At 36.2% G+C, this 19,116-nt stretch overlaps 1 protein-coding gene across 3 annotated transcripts in view; it reads left to right on the forward strand.

Moving 5' to 3' along the window:
• The window catches only part of gabrb3 (gamma-aminobutyric acid type A receptor subunit beta3), a 48,087-nt gene that overhangs the window by 4,253 nt on the left and 24,718 nt on the right, over nucleotides 1–19,116 (forward strand). For all 3 annotated transcript variants that reach the window (XM_051897500.1, XM_051897501.1, XM_051897499.1), the window contains exons 4-5: nucleotides 14,604–14,824; nucleotides 17,651–17,733. In XM_051897500.1, coding sequence (XP_051753460.1) covers nucleotides 14,604–14,824; nucleotides 17,651–17,733 — 304 coding nt within the window. The remainder of the gene's footprint in view (nucleotides 1–14,603; nucleotides 14,825–17,650; nucleotides 17,734–19,116) is intronic.

Consider the following 19,116-nt stretch of genomic DNA (forward strand, 5'->3'; position numbering starts at 1 on the left):
GAAGAGTGTGATGGATTGTAGGGCGATAGAAGATCGGTTATAAACACAGGAGCTAAACCATTTAGGGCCTTATAGGTCAGTATCAATACTTTGTAATCGATGTGGAAATTAATAGATAACCAGTGTAGAGATGATAAAATTGGTGTTCTTGACCTGGTAAGAACTCTAGCAGCTGCATTTTGGACTAACTGTAGCTTGTTTATTCAGGATACAGGACAACCACCTAGTAATGTATTACAGTAATCCAGTCTAGATGTCATGAATGCATAAACTAACTTTTCTGCATCAGAAACAGATGGCATGTTCCGTAGCTTAGCAATGTTTCTGAAGTGGAAGAAGGCTGTTTTTGTAACATATGAAATATGATTTTCGAAAAGACAAGTTGCTTTCAAATATAACACCCAGGTCTTTTACTGTAGAGGATGAAGTAACATTACATCCTTGAACCTTCTAAATGCAAATTGTATTCTAAGAGATTCTGCATGTTTTTGGTCCAATAAGTAATACCTCAGTCTTATCTGAATTTAATAGAAGAAAATAACAGAGGGCCTAACACAGATCCTTGTGGCACTATGTAATTTACTGATGTTATCTTTCCCTGTTTTTTTTCCCTGTTTAGACAAAATGGTAACCGTCTGATAGGTATGATCTAAACCACCTTAATGCCTGTCCCTAATTTTGTAGTCGATCTAAAAGTATGTTATGATCTGTAGTATCAAATGCAGCACTAAGATCAAGTAAAACTAGTATTGAGATACAGCTAGAAGATTTTCAACTTTCTTTAGTGTGTAATGTTGCTGTTTGATCATGAAAAAGGTCTGCAAATTTACAAAGCACAAAGTCCACTCCAAAGGGAGTTATTCTCTTTATCAGTAAGCAGACTAAGCACTGTTTCTGAACTCCATGAAATGCTTTGATTGTAGTCTTGAGTTTTCTTCCTGGATCGTGCATGTCACAATATTCCTCATTTAAATAATATCCGCCTAAGGCATACACAATAAAGGGGATGAGGCCTGGTTGAGTTGCATTAGTAGTGTGTTGCCACCATGTCCAAGAGGTGCTGTTTTTTCCACCCAGGATCTAAAGTGGTTATGATAAGGGGCATGACATTTCCAAAAACACACTCAAAGCAGTTGACCAACCACAGCACACTGATCCAACCGATCAATCAGAGCACAATGCGCTTTTCGGAAGGAGGGGTTTCATAGAGACAAAAACTAAACAGAGCGTTACAGACCAGGAAGAGAGATGCTGCAGCACTGTGAAATATGTGAAAAATAAGATGTTTTTTGAACACTGAAGCATGAAAACCTAGTAGACCCCAAAAGACTTTGCAAAAGGGCATAATAGGTCCTCTTTAACAATTAATATCACAAAATAAAACTAACTGTTTTAGTACTTGTGAACTTTGTACTATATGTATTGGTGACAGTATATTTCCCAGTTGTAATTTTACCATGTACTAACCTCTGTTCTGTTATTCTGATATTTATAGTCAGGCACACACATACATATTTAACAGGACCTTACACTGTCAATATGTCACATGAAACAGCTTTCATTTTGTGTTTGGTTCATTTCAATTCCAGGCCCCTGGTGTGTTCAATACAGATTCTCCTGTAAGTGTCCTGGTTTGTTCAATTCTCATGTAAGTGTGGCTGACAACACCAAAGGCTTTAGGAATTTCAATTTAGAATTTCCTCGACCCCAGCTTGCCTTTAAATGATATTGTTCTTCAACATCCCAGCTTGAATAGCCCATTGTTGTATCAAGGCAGAGCTTTTTCAACTGTTTAAAGGTGCTTGAATATGGAATAGTTGATTGTTGACTTATGCTGATTTAATTATAAAATAATAGGTTTGCTTGAAATTTGAGTAAGTTTTGTGTAAAATATTCTATAGTATTCATTTAATATCAGCAATTTTGTGTGCATCTCATCTGCTAACATCATTTTTTTTTTTTTTTTTTAAATAAATTAATACTTTTTATTCAGCAAGAGTGCATTAAATTAGTTTAAATCATGACAGTAAAGATCATGACAGTAAAGACATTTTTTATGTTACAAAAGATTTCAAATAAATGCTGTTCCGTTTGAACTTTCTATTCATCAAAGGATTCTTAACAAATGTATCAAGGTTTCACAAAAATGTTAAGCAACACAACATTGCTAATAATAATAAATGTTGCTTGAGCACCAAATCAGCATATTAGAATGATTTCTGAAGGATCATGTGACACTATTACTGTATTTTTGATCAAATAAATGCAGCCTTGGTGAGCAAAAGAGACGTCTTTCAAAAACTTTCAAAAATACTGACTCCAAACTGGTAGTGTATGTAAATATACATTACATGGCTAAAGGTAAACCCCTATTGGTCAACCATGAGCTGTTTCCAGAACAGTATGTATAGCCTACAAGTAAGGGCTAACAAGGCCACACTAACCAAATCTTGACCCCTCAGTGGAGTCAGGTCTATTTCACTTAAGTAAATGATGCTCAACTGTTGACATTTAGACTGTTAAACGGCAGGTGTAACTGTATGTGATGTGTGTGATAGATTGTTGGAGGTAATATAGTGACAGAATTGCACAACTGCCTCATCCAGTCATGATTAGTCCAACCTGTTAACTCTTGCCATTAGCCAGTGAGTCACAGGAAAACATGTCCTGATTGACTGACATATCCACGGCTTTTCTTACGCCCCTGTCGACTGTGACAAGGCCTGATTGTGTGGCGTAGTGTATAAATAGCCGGCTGCCATGGCAATGAGGCTCGCACTTGCAGAGTGTCAGGTGGGCAGGCGGTGTGTGCGCATGTGTGTGTGTTGAACGTTTAATTGTGGTACCTCATTAGCTAGACTGACATGCCAGAGACAGACATGAAACACATCAAGATTTTAGTTAGTACGTGTGTTAATGAAACCAAGAAGAACAAAATCAACGGAGTGGATGTTTTTCGAATGTCTTGCCGTCACGTTGTATGACAAAAGTAACAGTCCCAGAGGTTCGGTAGTGACATTACAGAAGAATTTGTGGTTTCCCCACAGCATTCAAGCGCATAAACTGAGACAACGGTGCTACACTGAGATGCACTCCAGATTTTTACCCCAGAGGCTTGTTTTTGCTGCTTTCCCAGGGTTTCCTCTGAATATCTTCATTGGTTTTTGCTCAAGCTCTAAAAGAATGACTCTTAACTGTGACGGGTTGTGGTATAATCATATCATACGCTGAAGTTTGTTCTTGAAAGTTACACCAATGTTTCTTGTTCAGTTCAAGTAAAGCTCTGAGACTGCATCTGTGGGGCATGTTGTTGATTATCACAGAATGGTGTTATTTTATTATTATTATTTACATACTTTTATAGTATTTATTAATATTTTGAAGTAGCTTTTATTTTGTGTTTTCGGTTTTCATTTAAATTTTTGTTTGTTTTAGTAATTTTGTTATGTGCTTCTGTCATTTTAATAGTTTTTGTTTTTTAAATATTGTTCCAATGAGCTTTAATTTATTTTATATTTCAGTTTTTGATTTAGTAATTTTAGTACTCCAACTTAAACTTATTTTATTTCAACTAGTTGACAAACCAACATTTATGATTTTTGTTTAGGTTTTTTAAGTTTCTGCTTAATATTTATGTTTTATTTTATTTCTTTTTTTTATTATTATTTCAATTAGCAAACATGATTTTTAGTAGTTTTAGTTTAATTTTGGTTAACAACACTACCACAGAAAATATGTTCAACAAAATGAAGAAGAATTGTTTGTATAGAATTGTCCATGGGAGTCAATGGAAGTCAGTTAATTCAACTGTGCTGTTATGGTCTAACAATACACAACTTTGTTCATGAAAGTTAAAGGGATGCTCAGGCTTCAAAACAAGCTCTAAATTACAATGGGTAGTAACTAATTTGAGGCTTTACTTGGTTTATGATTTATATTAATGAACCTTTCTCTTACAAAATGTGTTGTTTGAGCTGTAAAGTTGTCTAAATAAACACTTTAGTGGTGGGACTGCTGTTTCAGATAGATAAGAAACTCTGGATATGTGAGTGATTTCAAAAGGGTCATGAATTGAGAAATCAAATTTGCCTTGATTTTTTGACATATATAAAAGGTCATTGTACTATAAAAATGTCCTGTAAGTTTCAGAAATCAAAACTTCCTTGTTAGTGCAAAAACAGCTTTTATTGAAACCAAGCTCAGAAAATGACTTGTTTCGAATTTTGTCACATCATTACGTCATAGTGTAACCAAAGACCGCCTCTACAGAAGACCAACGCCTACTTGTACATCATTATCTCTTTAGCCCCGCCCAACACTTCGCACATGTCATGTACTAGTAAATACGAGACAGACGCAAACACAGAATTACTCCAGCAACAAAACGATAGAAATGCCTCTGAGGATTACAAGACATTTTGAAGTGTTAAGTTGTGGAAAAACACAGTCTTTGCATTGCCTTCATTGTGATTTTAACATTAAGAAAGCATGGATGAACTTTTAACAAAGTTCCAGTCAGATCGCGACAGTAAGACACCGTTCTTTTGTTCGCTTCATTTTACTGCGGATTCGTTTTTAAACAAAATTGTTCGCCGCAGGCTTTTCAGAGAGACTGAAAATAAAAGATGATGCCGTGTCGACTACATTGGACCCGAAAGTAATGTCGTAACACATTATTGCTTCGTCTGTTACAGATTGTTTGATATGTACTGAGTATATATACAGTAGCACCGCAGTCAAACTGAATAGTTGTGATAGTTATGATTCGCTGTTCTTTTCTTTGCTTCGGCATTTATCAGTTTAATGCATTAGATTCCCAAATATGGAAGAGAGCACATAGAGAATGCTGCTTCTGTTATTGTTTTGATCTAAGACATTCTCTGTAATCCTGAATAAAAGCTTCAGTGAGCTACATCTTCTGTTTTGTCATCAGTCAGACATTACAACACATTTCTTTTTATTTTAAAAACAACACTGCAAATGACAATGTATATGTTTTTCACTTTATCAAAAGGAATGAACTATGAATAGCCTATAAAAATGATAGAGTGACAAACAATGGTACATTAATTCTGTTTACAAGAAACACCGTAAGTCATCCTTTGTCAATTATAACTGTGGTAACTCCAAGTACTTAAACTTTATTTGCCACTAATACTAATGTAGTACATATGTAATACACATAAATTTTTTACATTGTTGGCAAATGTTTTAACTATGTAATGAGATATTTTTCAACATCGGAAGTGTTTGGAAGAAAGGATCAAAAACTAGATAGAAAATAGCTTATTACTTCTAAATTAGCATGTTTTTTGATGTAAAAATATTGATAACATTATTAGTGTACCTCAGAGAGCATTATAAAATAAAAAAAAATTGCTGTTCATGACCCCTTTAAGCATATAGTAGTTATGTCACATCCTTTCCTGTTTTACAACTTTACTCAGTTGTAAAGGTTGAATGATTGCTCAGACAAGATTGGTAAGCAATTCAGTCACAATAGTCACATGTTATGTATATGTTATGTAATGTAAAATCTTATGGTTATATTTATATATTTAATACAGTATTTTAAAGTTTATTCTGGTGCATTATCTTGTTCCATAGTCTTTCAGTGGAAATCCACTTCACTGAAAACACAACACAATCTTTATTGGTTTTGGACAAGCTGAAATTATTTAATAGCTTAACTTGTATTGAACCTGGATTGTTCCTTTGAAGTAGGTTTATGATCCTTTTACCTTTTGTTGCTCCTACAGTTGCTATTTTCGTCAAAATCTCCTAACATTCTGTAACTAAAATGTATTGCATGAAATGTCCACACAGCTTCAGCTTGAAATGTGATCCATCCGTTGTCTATTAAGGTCTACTTTTCAATCTTGTGCTCTTGATGTCAGTGCGTGCAGCTGTATACTGTCTTCAGACTGGAAGTGGCAGGGCTGTTAAAGACTAAAAGCTCTCATGCTGTCAGTGCAGTAAGGTCAGTGCCTTGAGTAAAAAGATTTGACTTATGTACATTACATTTTACTGTACTAGTGTCTCTCTCTCTCATTTCGCTTCTAAAATCAGGGTAGTGGGAACGTCATTACACACAGAGAGACATATTTTCACTTATAGAGTTGAGCCATAGTGAAAGAATTATTGCATGAAATATCCCATTCCAAGCTGTCTGTCAGCAAGATTGCTTGGAAAAGGCAAAAAAGTGTTGAAAATATAACACTCTTCCATAAAAATGAATTAAATACAATTTGCATCTAACGGACCGTGCTGCTTACACAGCCTCTCTAGGAGGACCCAGCACAGGCGGTATTAAATTACCCTGTCAAAATGTGCTGTTAGCAAGCAGAATATTTCTCAGAAATCAAAAGCATTCAGACATAATCAATATACTGCTGCTGTTCTGTGTTCAGTCAGGGGGGTGAATCTCACAAAACCTGTCAAGAGCATGTTCCAGTCACATTTCACCCCGAAAAAATAAAATTACTTATTTATTTATTTATTTATTTATAAAATGGTTAGTTCCTGTCCTTGATTCTGATTGGTCAGTAGCTGTGTTTTATTCACGATAAAACACGGCTATGACCGCTTCACCCAACGGTTCTGTGTATCACTACACAACACCCTTAGCAACCACTCTTAGCAACATAAACTGTACTCAATTGATATTGTTCACTGAAGCTTGCTGTATTATGTAGAAGTGTGATGTGAGAAAGAGATCGAGTGAGCGAGTTTATTACCTGCATTCAGATTTAACATTTTCCTTTAGGTCAGTCCTATGTTCATAATAAAAAATCTTTTTAAATGTCCAATGTATTATCTTGACCTTTTAACATTTAAGGGGTTTTCCCGTGACTGACAGCACTAGTCAAAGCATTTGTCAGTTGTGTCTTGTTCTGTGTTCACAACAATTCAGTCTTTTCAATGTAAATGTCTTCGCTACTGACTGACACACTCATAAAGACAGTCTTTGCCGCCATCTAATGGTGTAATAATGTAACTTCTGTTGCTGTTCACGGTCAGGGACTATTTTTTCCGGCGTAAAGAAGGCTTTTAGTCAAAGTTTACTTCAGGCTAATAGGTCCTTTAACTCAACCTGTTCATAACCACATTGTTATCTATAGGGCACAGCTGATTGGTTCCTGCTGTATCAGTATCCAATGAGCTTGCATGCTCAACCTTCAAATACTTGGGTAGCATATGCCTTAGCAGTGCAGCGTGCTTTCAGAAACCCTCCACCTTCCCCAGCTCCACCTGTATAGATCTGCTATGTGTAATTCATGTACGGTATATTGTACAGCAGCAGCATTTCTTACTTGCTCACAGCAGCATGTTGTGTATGTATTGGCAGTATGTAATGACAGAAATACATATATCGTTACACTTTATTTTATGGTGTCCATGTTAAGGTGTAATTATAAATATGGAGTAATATTAAATAACTACATGTACTTATACTATAGGAATAAGGTTAGGATTATTGTTTGGTTTAGGGTTAGTTGCATGTAATTATGCATAATTTATAGTTTTTACCATACTAACTACACGTAACATGTGTAACAATGGCACTGTAAAATAGTGTTACCATATTTTTTTATTATTATTTTAAAGAAATTGAAAGAAGGACAAATTACCAAAATAAATAAATAAAAACAGAAATTGAAACAATATATCCGTACTTACTACAGTAATGAGAATCTAGCAGGAAATGTGTTTACTGTTCATGAAAATAATGTCCAAATGCAAAACATCTTCATTTCAAGGCTTAATTTATTATGCAACATATATCTTGTATGTATTTTCAGTTGGGGTGAAATGTGACCTTTCACATTTCCCATGCTTTCATGAGATTCATCTAGGAAAGACCCCTCAAATTACTTATGGATGCATTTAAAAGAATATCATCTTTCTCCTTTTGCTTTGATGGGTTGAGGGGCAGTCTTTGCCTTTTTTGACAACATCTGAAGTCAGGGAACATTTCATAAGTGCTACTGACGCACAGGACTGAAATTCTCATCCGTGCACAAACACGAATGAAACATATTCAGTGTGATAGTGCTGCATGGATACACAGCAGATGATCGCTCTGGCACAATATGTGTGGCAAGTATAAGTGGTTGCCCTGGAAACCAATATCATCTTTAGTAAGGATTTGAAGATGTTTGTGGTACTTACCCAGGTGAAGAGGGAAGTGGGGGTGGCTTTATGAAATTACATTTTTTTTTTTTTTTCTTGTTTTTTTGTTTTGTTTTTTTTAAAGCATGTGGCCCTGAAAATGTAATTATATCTATTCCTATCTGCTTTTATCTGCTCCTATCATACTTTCTGCTCTCTGGTCAAGCTTTGTGTAAAAAAAACTTCAGATGAATCAGTTGATCTGTGTGGCATATTATAAAAAAAAAAGGGGGTTTCAGAAACATTATGATGAATGCTGGTGGTTTCCTTTAATTTAATTCAGCTGTAACCTATTGGCTGAGTTTGGTCAAAGAGCTTTCAAGGTGAAAGTGAGAGAAGGAAAGGCACATAAAGCGAAGATTGCCCGGAAAGCCTCAGAAACGCACATGGTGTCGGCCCAGAGCTCAGCAAGCCTGTGTGGGCGTTCTGCAGAGAGGGAGCGTCGTCAAGGAGACCAGAATTATTAATATATTTTGTCTTTTGTTTGCTCTCGCCCCCTTTATTTTTAGCCTGATAGTCAGCTTTGTGGCCTGTAATTGTTCAATCAGGCGTAATATCAGTGTATAGAAGTGTTAACTCTGAACTTCACTAAGTGCCTATTATCTCCACCTTTAGGATAAATAGGTGTTCTCCGGGAACCATTTCCTTCCAGCGACTGGTATGTGTCATATGACCTGAAGGCAAATGGAGCATGTTGCGGTCTAAGTGCCCTCTAAAAACAGTTTGTGTGGACCGCGAGGTGACATCCAGGGGTTCTCCGCTTCAATTATAGATGGAGTTAAGAGGACATTCCACTGTTTTAAATCATGCCAAAATGCCCTGTTGGATACTTTCAAGCTCCTGTTGAAAGTCTCGTTGACACACAGAATGCACTGCAAAGCTCCTGGGCTTATCCCTGCAGAGCACCAGCAGGCAATGGAGAGGGCAAGCAGCAAGATCATGCTGTGACATCAGCCTCTTTGAACACCATGTTAACTACAGCCTGTTGAGTTGCAGAGCTCAGGGGATGAGTGCCTCTCTCCGCTCTCAGGAATTCATCTGCTGTTACTAGGATGTTTTTTTTTTTCCTGCGTGCTTTACAATGGTTGTCTTTCTTCAATGCTGTTGTTTGCATGGGAGGAAGCACGTTGATGTCAGGAGGAAAATCAATATCATATGAAAGAAAACTGGCTCTACGACTGACCTGAACCTTGAGCTGCCAGATGTAATTTCTGAGCAGAGGATGCAAGAGTCCAATGCTTCTGGGGTCGAAAGTAGTTTAAGCCATTAGGAATTTTTCTTAAAGGGTTAGTTCACCCAAAAATGAAATTTCTGTACTCGCCCTCATGTCGTCCCAAACCTGTAAGACCTTCGTTCATCTTCGGAACACAAATTAAGATATTTTTGATGAAATCCAAGTTTTTCTGAACCACACATAGGCAGCAACGTCATTGCACCTTTTGAGGTCCAGAAAGGTATTAAAGACATCGTTAAAATCTATGTTACTACAGTGGTTCAACCTTAATTTTATGAATACAAGAATATTTTTTTGTGTGCAAAAACAAAACAAAAATAACTACTTTATTCAACAATTTTTTCTCTTCCCTGTCAGTCTCCTATGCTGTTCACGTAGTGAACACAGAGCAGTGCTTCTGTGTTTATGTCCGAACACCAACTCTTTTGTCTTTAAAAATTTCTTCATGTTTCACAGAAGAAAGTCATACAAGTTTAGAATTACATGAGGCTGAGTGAATAGTGACAGAATTTTCATTTTAGTTGTGAACTATTCCTTTAAGAAATAAATAAACTGGAGAGAAAAAAAAAAAAAAAAAAGATTCATTAATATTTATAAAATACTGACAAAATGCATTGGTATATGTAGCTACACTGATTTAGGTCTTCTGGTAAGTGTGAGCTGTAAGCACTAAAAAGAACTGACTCATTATAGTCATTCATGAATCAGGCTACATTGGTAGCACTGTATGCTTTTTATTCACTAACAAGAACCAGTTCATAAGAGTCATTCATTCTATAATCAAACAACAACATAAAAAATTACTTGAGTGTACCTGAAAAGTCATTCATTTTTGCCCCACTAAAGTACCAATCATTGAGCATTAAGCTAGGATAGGAGAAAGTGCTTTAATATAGAACAAATTTACACGCTTCTTCTTTAAATGTAACATTTGTTTGCTTATTTATACACATAAAAATCTTTTAATTGGTTCTATTTATTACATCTAGCAAGTTAAATACCCACACTACGTATTTGTGAAGTTTTCACTCTGACATATACACACTTCACAGAGGAATCTCTCTTATTGCTGTTATTCTGGTATTCCCAGTAGACGTGGTGGTGGTAAGTTGACGTAAATGCTCTCTGACTGGCATGCTGAAAGCTTGTCTTTGTGTGAGAGCACACACTCGTCACCCAGCTGATGACACTATCACCTCAGCCTCCCAAAGGGTCTCATTTATTGACAGGATTTTTCTTTCCTTTTCTATGATTGATCCTCCTCTTCACAAACTTTTATGTTTACATAGACTATGTAGCGTGTAAATATGGTGAAAAGTGTAGTTTCTATGTTACAAATCACTCCAGATTGTATACATTGATAATAAAAAAAAATATTATTGTTATTATTATTATTATTATTATAAATATATACATTTTAATTTTGTAAAAAGTTTGTAAATATTATTATATTTACACTTATAAATTAACTGATTTTATTAATACATAAAATAAAACAAATTTGTAATAAATTTAATTATTTTTATAATATAATAAAAATAAATTTTCCAGCCTTGTAACTGTAATCTGGATCTAGCAGGGGTGTATCTATGTCTCAGTTCTGTTGTGAGTTCCCATGTGTTTGATTTCAGCCCTTACATTAATAGATTTTCAGTTTCAGATTTGAAATAATGTCTTTCTGTTTGTTTCTCTTGCATTTCATCTGTTATTTTTATCTGTGGGACAGGGGAAGTAGTGTATATGTCAGAACGTGGTGTCACTTTATCATGAGGGAATCCCTCTCAGTGGAGAACAACAACAACAATGATTTACTGAGGAGTCATACCCTGAGATGTAGCAAGCAGCATCTTAAGATGTCTTTATTTTTAGCTGTTTTCTACTTGCAGCTTGAATATGCTACTATAAAATTTTGGCTGGTAATGAATGATTGATGGCTTTACTTATGTTTTGTGTGACCACTGCAGCACAGTTCCCCAGATATCAAAAGTATCAAATCGCTCAGCTGGCACGACTGCATCTGTTTACTCCATTATTAAACAGACATGAAAATGACACTGGTGTTTACAGTTTTCAGAGCACTTCTGGCCTTGCTGTTTTGTCTGAATCAGGTTGGGTAATAGTACAGAATCACTAAGCCCAAACAGTGAAGACCCAGGGAACTCACCATAACAAGCGCCTCAAGACACCTCGCTGCAGAATATGCTAATGTGACAGAGGCCATCTAGTAAGAGCTATGTAAACCTCACTGCCCTGGTCTCATGAGGTGCACTAAGGACTGACACTAGAGGCTGCAGTCTTTAGCGTCCTTGTTAGCGCGCCTTCCTCCCATGCCGGAGACGTAGGTTCAGATCCCACTCTGAGTGGGACAAATAGAACCGGAGTGGTTACATTGGTGCCGTGACCCGGATGGGAGTGAGGTTTGGGGGGGAGGGGGAGTGTAATGGAGGCCAGCTAGTATGAGCTTTGCGAGTAAACCTCACTGCCCTGGTCACAAGAGATGCACTAGCAGCTGACACTAGAGACTGCAGTCTTTAGCGTCTTTGTTGGCACGCCCCCCTCCCATGCCAGAAATGCTGGTTTGAATCCTGCTTGGAGCGGTGCGAGTACAACCAGAGGGGTTACACTAATATACTCACAAGTTTAAAAAAACAGCGATAGAAGCAGATGTAGAGATACTGTATATGACTAACACACTCTTTGTCATGTACTCTAGTACATTCCTGAACACTGATACAGTAGTCTTCACCCATGTGACTGCTTAGAATTAGCCTTTGTACAGAACAATAGAGTCCTAGGTCACCACATACTTCAGAGGGAGGCCACCAGATTGTAGGACAAAATAAACCTGAGGTTCAGACAAGCATTCAGAAGAGTCCTTTTGTCTTAAAAAGCAGATATGGACACAGTAAAGTACAGTAAATAGTGAATTAATGACTGTCTGCTGCAGCTAATGCAGCTAATGCACACAGGTATTTGGGAGATGAGTATCCTCTGCATCATCTCCAGTGAGACAATTTACAATTTATTGTATACTGTTGGGAACATTGTGCAGAAAAAATTATAACAGAAAAGTTATAGTAAGTGAAGCTACCAGCTACTTTATAGAAAAAAATACAAAATATATTCTGGCTAGCTACAGAAGCTATTTGGCAAATTTGTGCTTGTAAAACAAATAGTTAAAAATATTTGTTTGTTGCTAGTTTTTTTACTGTACTTTTGAATTTTTTACTGTACTATTGAAAGTTTATATTACCGTTATTTCAATGGTAATATAAACTTATATTATTTGTTGCTACTTTTATTACTTTTCAACCCAAAATGAAAATTCTGTCTTCATTTACATACCCTTTTACTGTCCAAGCTTATGACTCTTCTGCAGAACACACACACACACAAACAAAATTTTGATTAATATTTTTTTAACACTGACTGATTGCATAGAGATGCAATTTCTGTAGAGTTTCAAAAGAGAAAAAGAAAGTCATACAGGTTCAAATGATATGAAGGTGAGTAAATGATGACAGGATTTTCATTTTCGGCGAACTATCCCTTTAAATCTTCACTACTGTGTTGCTACTGCCCAACATTGACTGGTGTATAAAGCATTTTAATACTAATTAGCTTTAGTATTACTTTTGGTAATGTAGGGTATAATGTATTGTGAGAAAGATTTGTATCCATCAGTGTCATTTAGCGGATTAATTAAAACAAAAGCCTTACAGAAAGGGATGAAGGGAGAAAGGAGGAGGATAAGAAGCAGGAAGAAGGATGGGGTGGAAAGAATGGAAGACTGAGAGAGAGAGAGGGAATCACAGACATTAGTAATCATAAAGAAGGTGTCCCTGTCATGTCGTCCCCCCTCATCTCGTTAGCTAATGAACTCAGCTTACACGCTCTCTTGCACAGCCTCTGCTTTCACAGTTCTGCTGGCATGGTCTGAAGTCAGCCCCAGGGACCTAAGCCCGTTCTAACATATGTTTCTAAGTGAATTACTTCTTATTACATCAACAGGTTGTGCACATTGTGGTGGACAGCATGTCAGGTCTTCATTTTACCCATGAGTACCTAATAGCAGACACACAAAATACACACATACACCTCCGTGCTTCCTACTGGATTTTAACCAGGTTCAACTCTGGCCCAGGGGACAAATAAGGTCCATAAATTTTGTGATTTCAGCCCTTTTAAAATTCATTGAGTCTCAGAGGTGGCCCAAATAATGCCTATCATGCCAATGCTTTAGTTTGATTGAATTTCTATACTGTGAATCACTGAGGTCATATAGTATAGCTCTACGAGCTGATGTCAAGTGGACTACTGAGACTGTAGCAATGGTAATGGAAATCCATAGTCCGTGCAGTGCAGACCAGACTGCCTCACAGAGATGGCCACACAGCATCTTCGTGGCAGACAGACTTGAAAGATGGAGGCCGAAGGCAGCTTGTTTCCAATCCAACTTTGACGCTTCTATAAATATTACTCAGACAACAGAAAATCTATTTGCTGAAGGCCACAGCCTTTAGATTTCTATTTCTGACCTTGACACTTTTGACCCTTCAGGAAAAATAGAGTGTGTGAGCGCTGTTCCAAAATCTAAGGTGAATTCCGAACGCCATTTTTGCGTCCTTTAGGGACACTACGACAAGGGAACACAACTAGAAGGGTCATTCCAGAACAAAAGTAAGAAGCTGAATGCTTTTTTTAAAAGGCTGCTAGCTAAGGGTACATGTGATGGGTATCACTTTTTTTGAAGAAATAATTTTGTCATTTATGATCACATGGTCTTAAATAGATTGATCACGTGTATCCTCACAATTTATTGTGAAAATCTAGGTAATTATTTTTTTTTCATCTTTTTTTTTTTTTTGGTTACCTAATGCTACATGAAAAGACAGTTCACAAATTGGAATAAATTGAAGACACAAAGGTGCAATATTTGACATAATATATTGTTTTATATATTTTGAGCAAAAATCTTTCTTCTTAGTAATGTCATGATATACATAATCATAAGAATCCAAAAAAAAAAAACACAATTATTAGGTACAATTGTTTATTACACTGAACACTTTCTTGTTCTGTTCTTTCTATAAAAACTTGCTATGTAAATATTATGGCTAAACGCTGTGGATGCTTTTTTTAAATAATTTTGTTTGATAAAATGAGTTGCTAATGTTTCTCTTTCACTTTCCTACAGGACTACACATTGACCATGTATTTCCAGCAGTATTGGAGGGACAAGCGGCTAGCATATTCTGGAATCCCTCTCAATCTTACTCTAGACAACCGGGTAGCTGACCAACTCTGGGTTCCTGACACGTATTTCCTAAATGACAAGAAGTCTTTCGTCCACGGTGTCACAGTGAAGAACCGCATGATCCGCCTGCACCCAGATGGCACAGTTCTTTATGGATTAAGGTGAGAACTGATAACATAACTACAATAAAGTAATAGCCTAGTTAACAATTATTTGTTTGTGTATAATGAATTTGATATTATTTAAGCACCTGGAACCTTACCAGTTTGACAGAATTTTCTACTTCAAAGTGCCTTGGGAAGTCAAACTAACTTTACGTAACATTCTTATGGTTTATTTCCTACTCCTTTACAGTTCAGTCAGGACCACTTAAGTCAAAAAATTACCAGAGACAATTTTTTTAGTAAATTTTTTATTGGCATATTTTGCTGAAGTTACATTTGGCGGTATGGCTCTGTTCTAAATTCATCCTTCTTTTCATGAGCTCCATGAAAGCTAAGACCGGGAACAGCAGCAGCTTCTGAGGACAACCTCCCATTTTTTAACTTGGAGAGCAGCACAAAATCCCCCTATTGAGAACAGAGCATGCATCAATGACAACAGAATGACACTGTTTAAGGAGGAGCTGGGGGAGGAGGTGGGTTGCAAGCAGCGTGCAGTGGAAGCAGCCAAGCAAGCAGAGAGACGGAAGCTGCGTTTAAGTAATGCGCCTTATTTGAGAGTTGCCAATTGAGTCCATAGAAATCAGATCAGCTGATAAGGGTGGGGTTGGAACTTGACTACGAGGCCTGCCTGAACTAACGCAAAATGCTTGATTTCTGCAGACTTAAAGATTTTGGCTATGTCATCTCTTGGAATATCTGAAGGCCAGGTTTTTTGGGGGGGTGTACTTGCTAGTTTTGGTTTATGGGGGGTGGAGGGAACCTAATTCAATTAAAATTAACCTAAAAATATTAATTTAACTATATTTTAATTAATAAAATGTGATCAATTGTAAACTAATTCCTTTTTTTATCCAAAATTGTCATTCAAAATTCAAAAAACTATTGAGGGAAGAGTTTGACAGTACATAGCTTCAGTGAACAAACAGATCATCAGAGCATGCCCTTTTTTGGTCAGTGCACTCGCCTACTAAATTGCATAAGTGCTAATGTGTGCCTTTATCTTGTTAAAACCCTTTAGTGTTATCAGAGTCTGATGAACTGCATTGCTCGTTCCCATGCGGAAGAGTATGGGTATGATTCCTTCATCCTGTGTACCAGCTGGAGTGCACTATGAGCCAGTTACCGTAGCCTAATTTAGCTTTTCGTTTTGTTCCAAATGAGATCCCGTGGACTAATGCTGCCATATGCTAATGAATGGTTCTTGCTTATAAAGTTTATTGAACAATTTCCGTCCTTTCATGATTTATCTCCTTGCGCTCAAATGTAACATCAGCAATCCATTGAACATCATTTTACAGTTCATCTTGGGAGTTCCCTAGCCATATAATACACATATTGTAGTTTGACGAAGCGATAGTGTGGATGGAGGGCTTTTATTTGTTTGCCTGAGCTGGGTGCCATTAAAGAAAGAAGAGCTTGCATATTTATGGTAAGGCATTTGAGTGTGCTCTCATTAAAACGAGTCTGAAGATGGAATGAAGACACTGAATTTCCTCTTTAATTTACCCGCTCTAGGAAGGAAGGACCTCTGAAACACATTAACAACCCACTCTAAAGCAATGTTATATGCTCATATGTCAAAATGCTTATTTGTGGTGATCCTTAAATCTAAATCGAGGGAGAGCATGCAATGCAGAGACAAAAAAAAAGTGGAATGACTGCTTTAGTATGCTGTTGGAATGTTTTACTGGAGGGATAAAAAGGAGTAAACAATTTTAATTGAATGCATTATAAAGGCATTTTAACTTTCATACAATCTCTCCAAAAGTCACTGACTTTATAGCAAAACATATTCGAAATTTTGTGAGCCAAAGAAGGTCTGTTGTACATAAACATTAATATAGCAATGCATAAAACACGGTTTAAGGTGTGGTCACATTATCAACATTTTGGCACAGTTTTGCAGACAAAAATGGCCCATTGTCTCTTGTCAATAGTGTAGCGTTGTATGAAGCACATCTCACACAGAAGTAATTTTCAAACCAAGCTTTCTGTTGGTCAATGAGTGAAGCTAAATCTGCCTGTGGAAATCTTACGCCCTCACCCAAAATGCTCAATCACATGAATTCCTGTTGAAATGACAATGGTAGATGTGACTGTACTTTAAGTAATGATGCATTTCCAGGGCCGTAGCTTACATTTACAGAGCCTGGGACAAAAATGAATCTCCTAGTACCTCCCATGTTTGAAAACCCCTGACATAGAGGACCTTAGTGAGACCCCCTTGGTTGTACCCCCGACCACGGCCCTGCAATTGTCCATATAAGATTAGAAGGATTGAATATGATTTTCCACTTATGATATGCTTATTTCAAATTTTACCAGGAAGAGAAATCGATACCTGGACGGTATTGTTACCTGGATGAGAAACCAAACCTCACTTTAAATGTTTATTGATATTGACTCACAAAAACATTTGTCATCACATTTTAGTCTAAGCTCACACTTGTAAAGTAACATGATGAATGGGGATATATGAGATATAGGTCTTCCTTGAGCTTACTTGGCAACTTGCAGTACCACTAATCAGTGCCCACTTTTATGGGCCAAAAACCGCACTTTCATAAATTCAAATCTGCACTATTTGTTCATGTCCACTGATGCATATGCATACTTTGTGCTATATTTGGTTCAAAAACCTTTTGAAGGGCAGGAGGAGCCATATTTTAATTTGTTCCATCTTGCTCATCCTGTTTACGAAGAGATACACAAAAGTTTTGCAGTGCTGTTATATATTACTGTAAAAGAGCTGTGAACACCTGAATGTATAGAACTGTGGCATTGATTTTTCTGTGACGTGTTTGTGTGTTTCTGTGTTACTAGAATCACCACCACTGCTGCTTGCATGATGGATCTGAGAAGGTATCCATTAGATGAACAGAACTGCACTCTGGAGATAGAGAGTTGTAAGTGTTCTTTCTCCTCACTCATTTACACACACCCTGCTGCAAAGACCAGCATACATTACCATCCTGTTCCTAGCTAGTTTATACTAGTCAGTGCTAGTTTGGTGCTTTTCTCTCTGGTGAGCCAGCATAGTCATTAATAATAAAACTAAAATAAAATTTACAGTATTGTTGAATATAATGTATTTTTCTGCTGTAGTGCCTAAAATAATAATAATAATAAATGTTTACCTTTTGAAAATTCAACTTCTTTAGAGGTTTTGAATAGAAAATATTGTATGAACATATCCATTATGCCATACACCATTTAAAAGTTTGGGGTCAGTTAAATTTTTTTAATGTTTATGAAAAATGTTTATTTATTTAATCAAAAATACAATAAAACAGTACTATTGTGAAATATTATTACAAGTTAAAATAACTGTTTCCTTTTTGAAATATCTTTTAACATGTCATTTATTCCTGTGATGGCAAAGTTAAGCAGCTATTATTCCAGTCTTCAGTGTCACATGATCCTTCAGAAATCATTCTAATATGCTGATTTACTGCTTAAGAAACATTTTTTCTTATTATCAATGTTGAAAATAGTTGTGACGGTTAATATTTTTGTAAAAACTGTGATACATTTTTTCAGGATTCTTTGATGAATAGAAAGAAGTTCAAAAGAACAGCATTTATTTGAAATATAAATCTTTTGTAACATTATAAATGTCTTTACTGCCAATGATCAATTGAATGCTTCCTTGCTGAATAAAAGTGTTCATTTAATAATAATAATACAAAATCTTATTGACCCCAAACTTTTAACATAGTGTAGCTTAAAATTAAACCTTTTTTATACGATTATTAGGTAGTTTTATGTTATTTTTAGCAGGCTAATTATAAGTAATAAATAATTGAAATGAATGCAAAATGAAATTTTAGCCTACCTTGTTAATCAGTTAGCAGACTAACTGAAAACAGAAAAAAGGGAAATATTTTATTGTTTTATCATTATTACTTATTTTTATGATTAAGACAAATGATCAGGCTATATAACTGGATTTTCATCTCCAATCTTAAATCTTGCATGACACCTGTGATTGTTAGTAAACTTCTGTTGACAGAAATATTGTGTTTTGTTTATGCTCATTAAACTGCATTTAAGCAATCAGCTCTCACTCTGGACCATCAATTTTAATTACATCACTTCTTTAACATCTAGTTATTCAGTTTAGTAGTAACCAAACTTTCAGTTTAGTAAAAACCAAACTTTAAGTGTATGCGGTGCTTCATGCACGCTAATAAAACCACCTAGCTCATTATGGTTTACAAACACAGCAATGCTGGTATGAAATGGAGCGGTCTGTGTCACAGTGGGAAGTCTGACCCCTAACAGCTCCC

The sequence above is a fragment of the Ctenopharyngodon idella genome, chromosome 6 (genome assembly GCF_019924925.1).
Source record: "Ctenopharyngodon idella isolate HZGC_01 chromosome 6, HZGC01, whole genome shotgun sequence".
Lineage (NCBI taxonomy): Eukaryota > Metazoa > Chordata > Actinopteri > Cypriniformes > Xenocyprididae > Ctenopharyngodon > Ctenopharyngodon idella.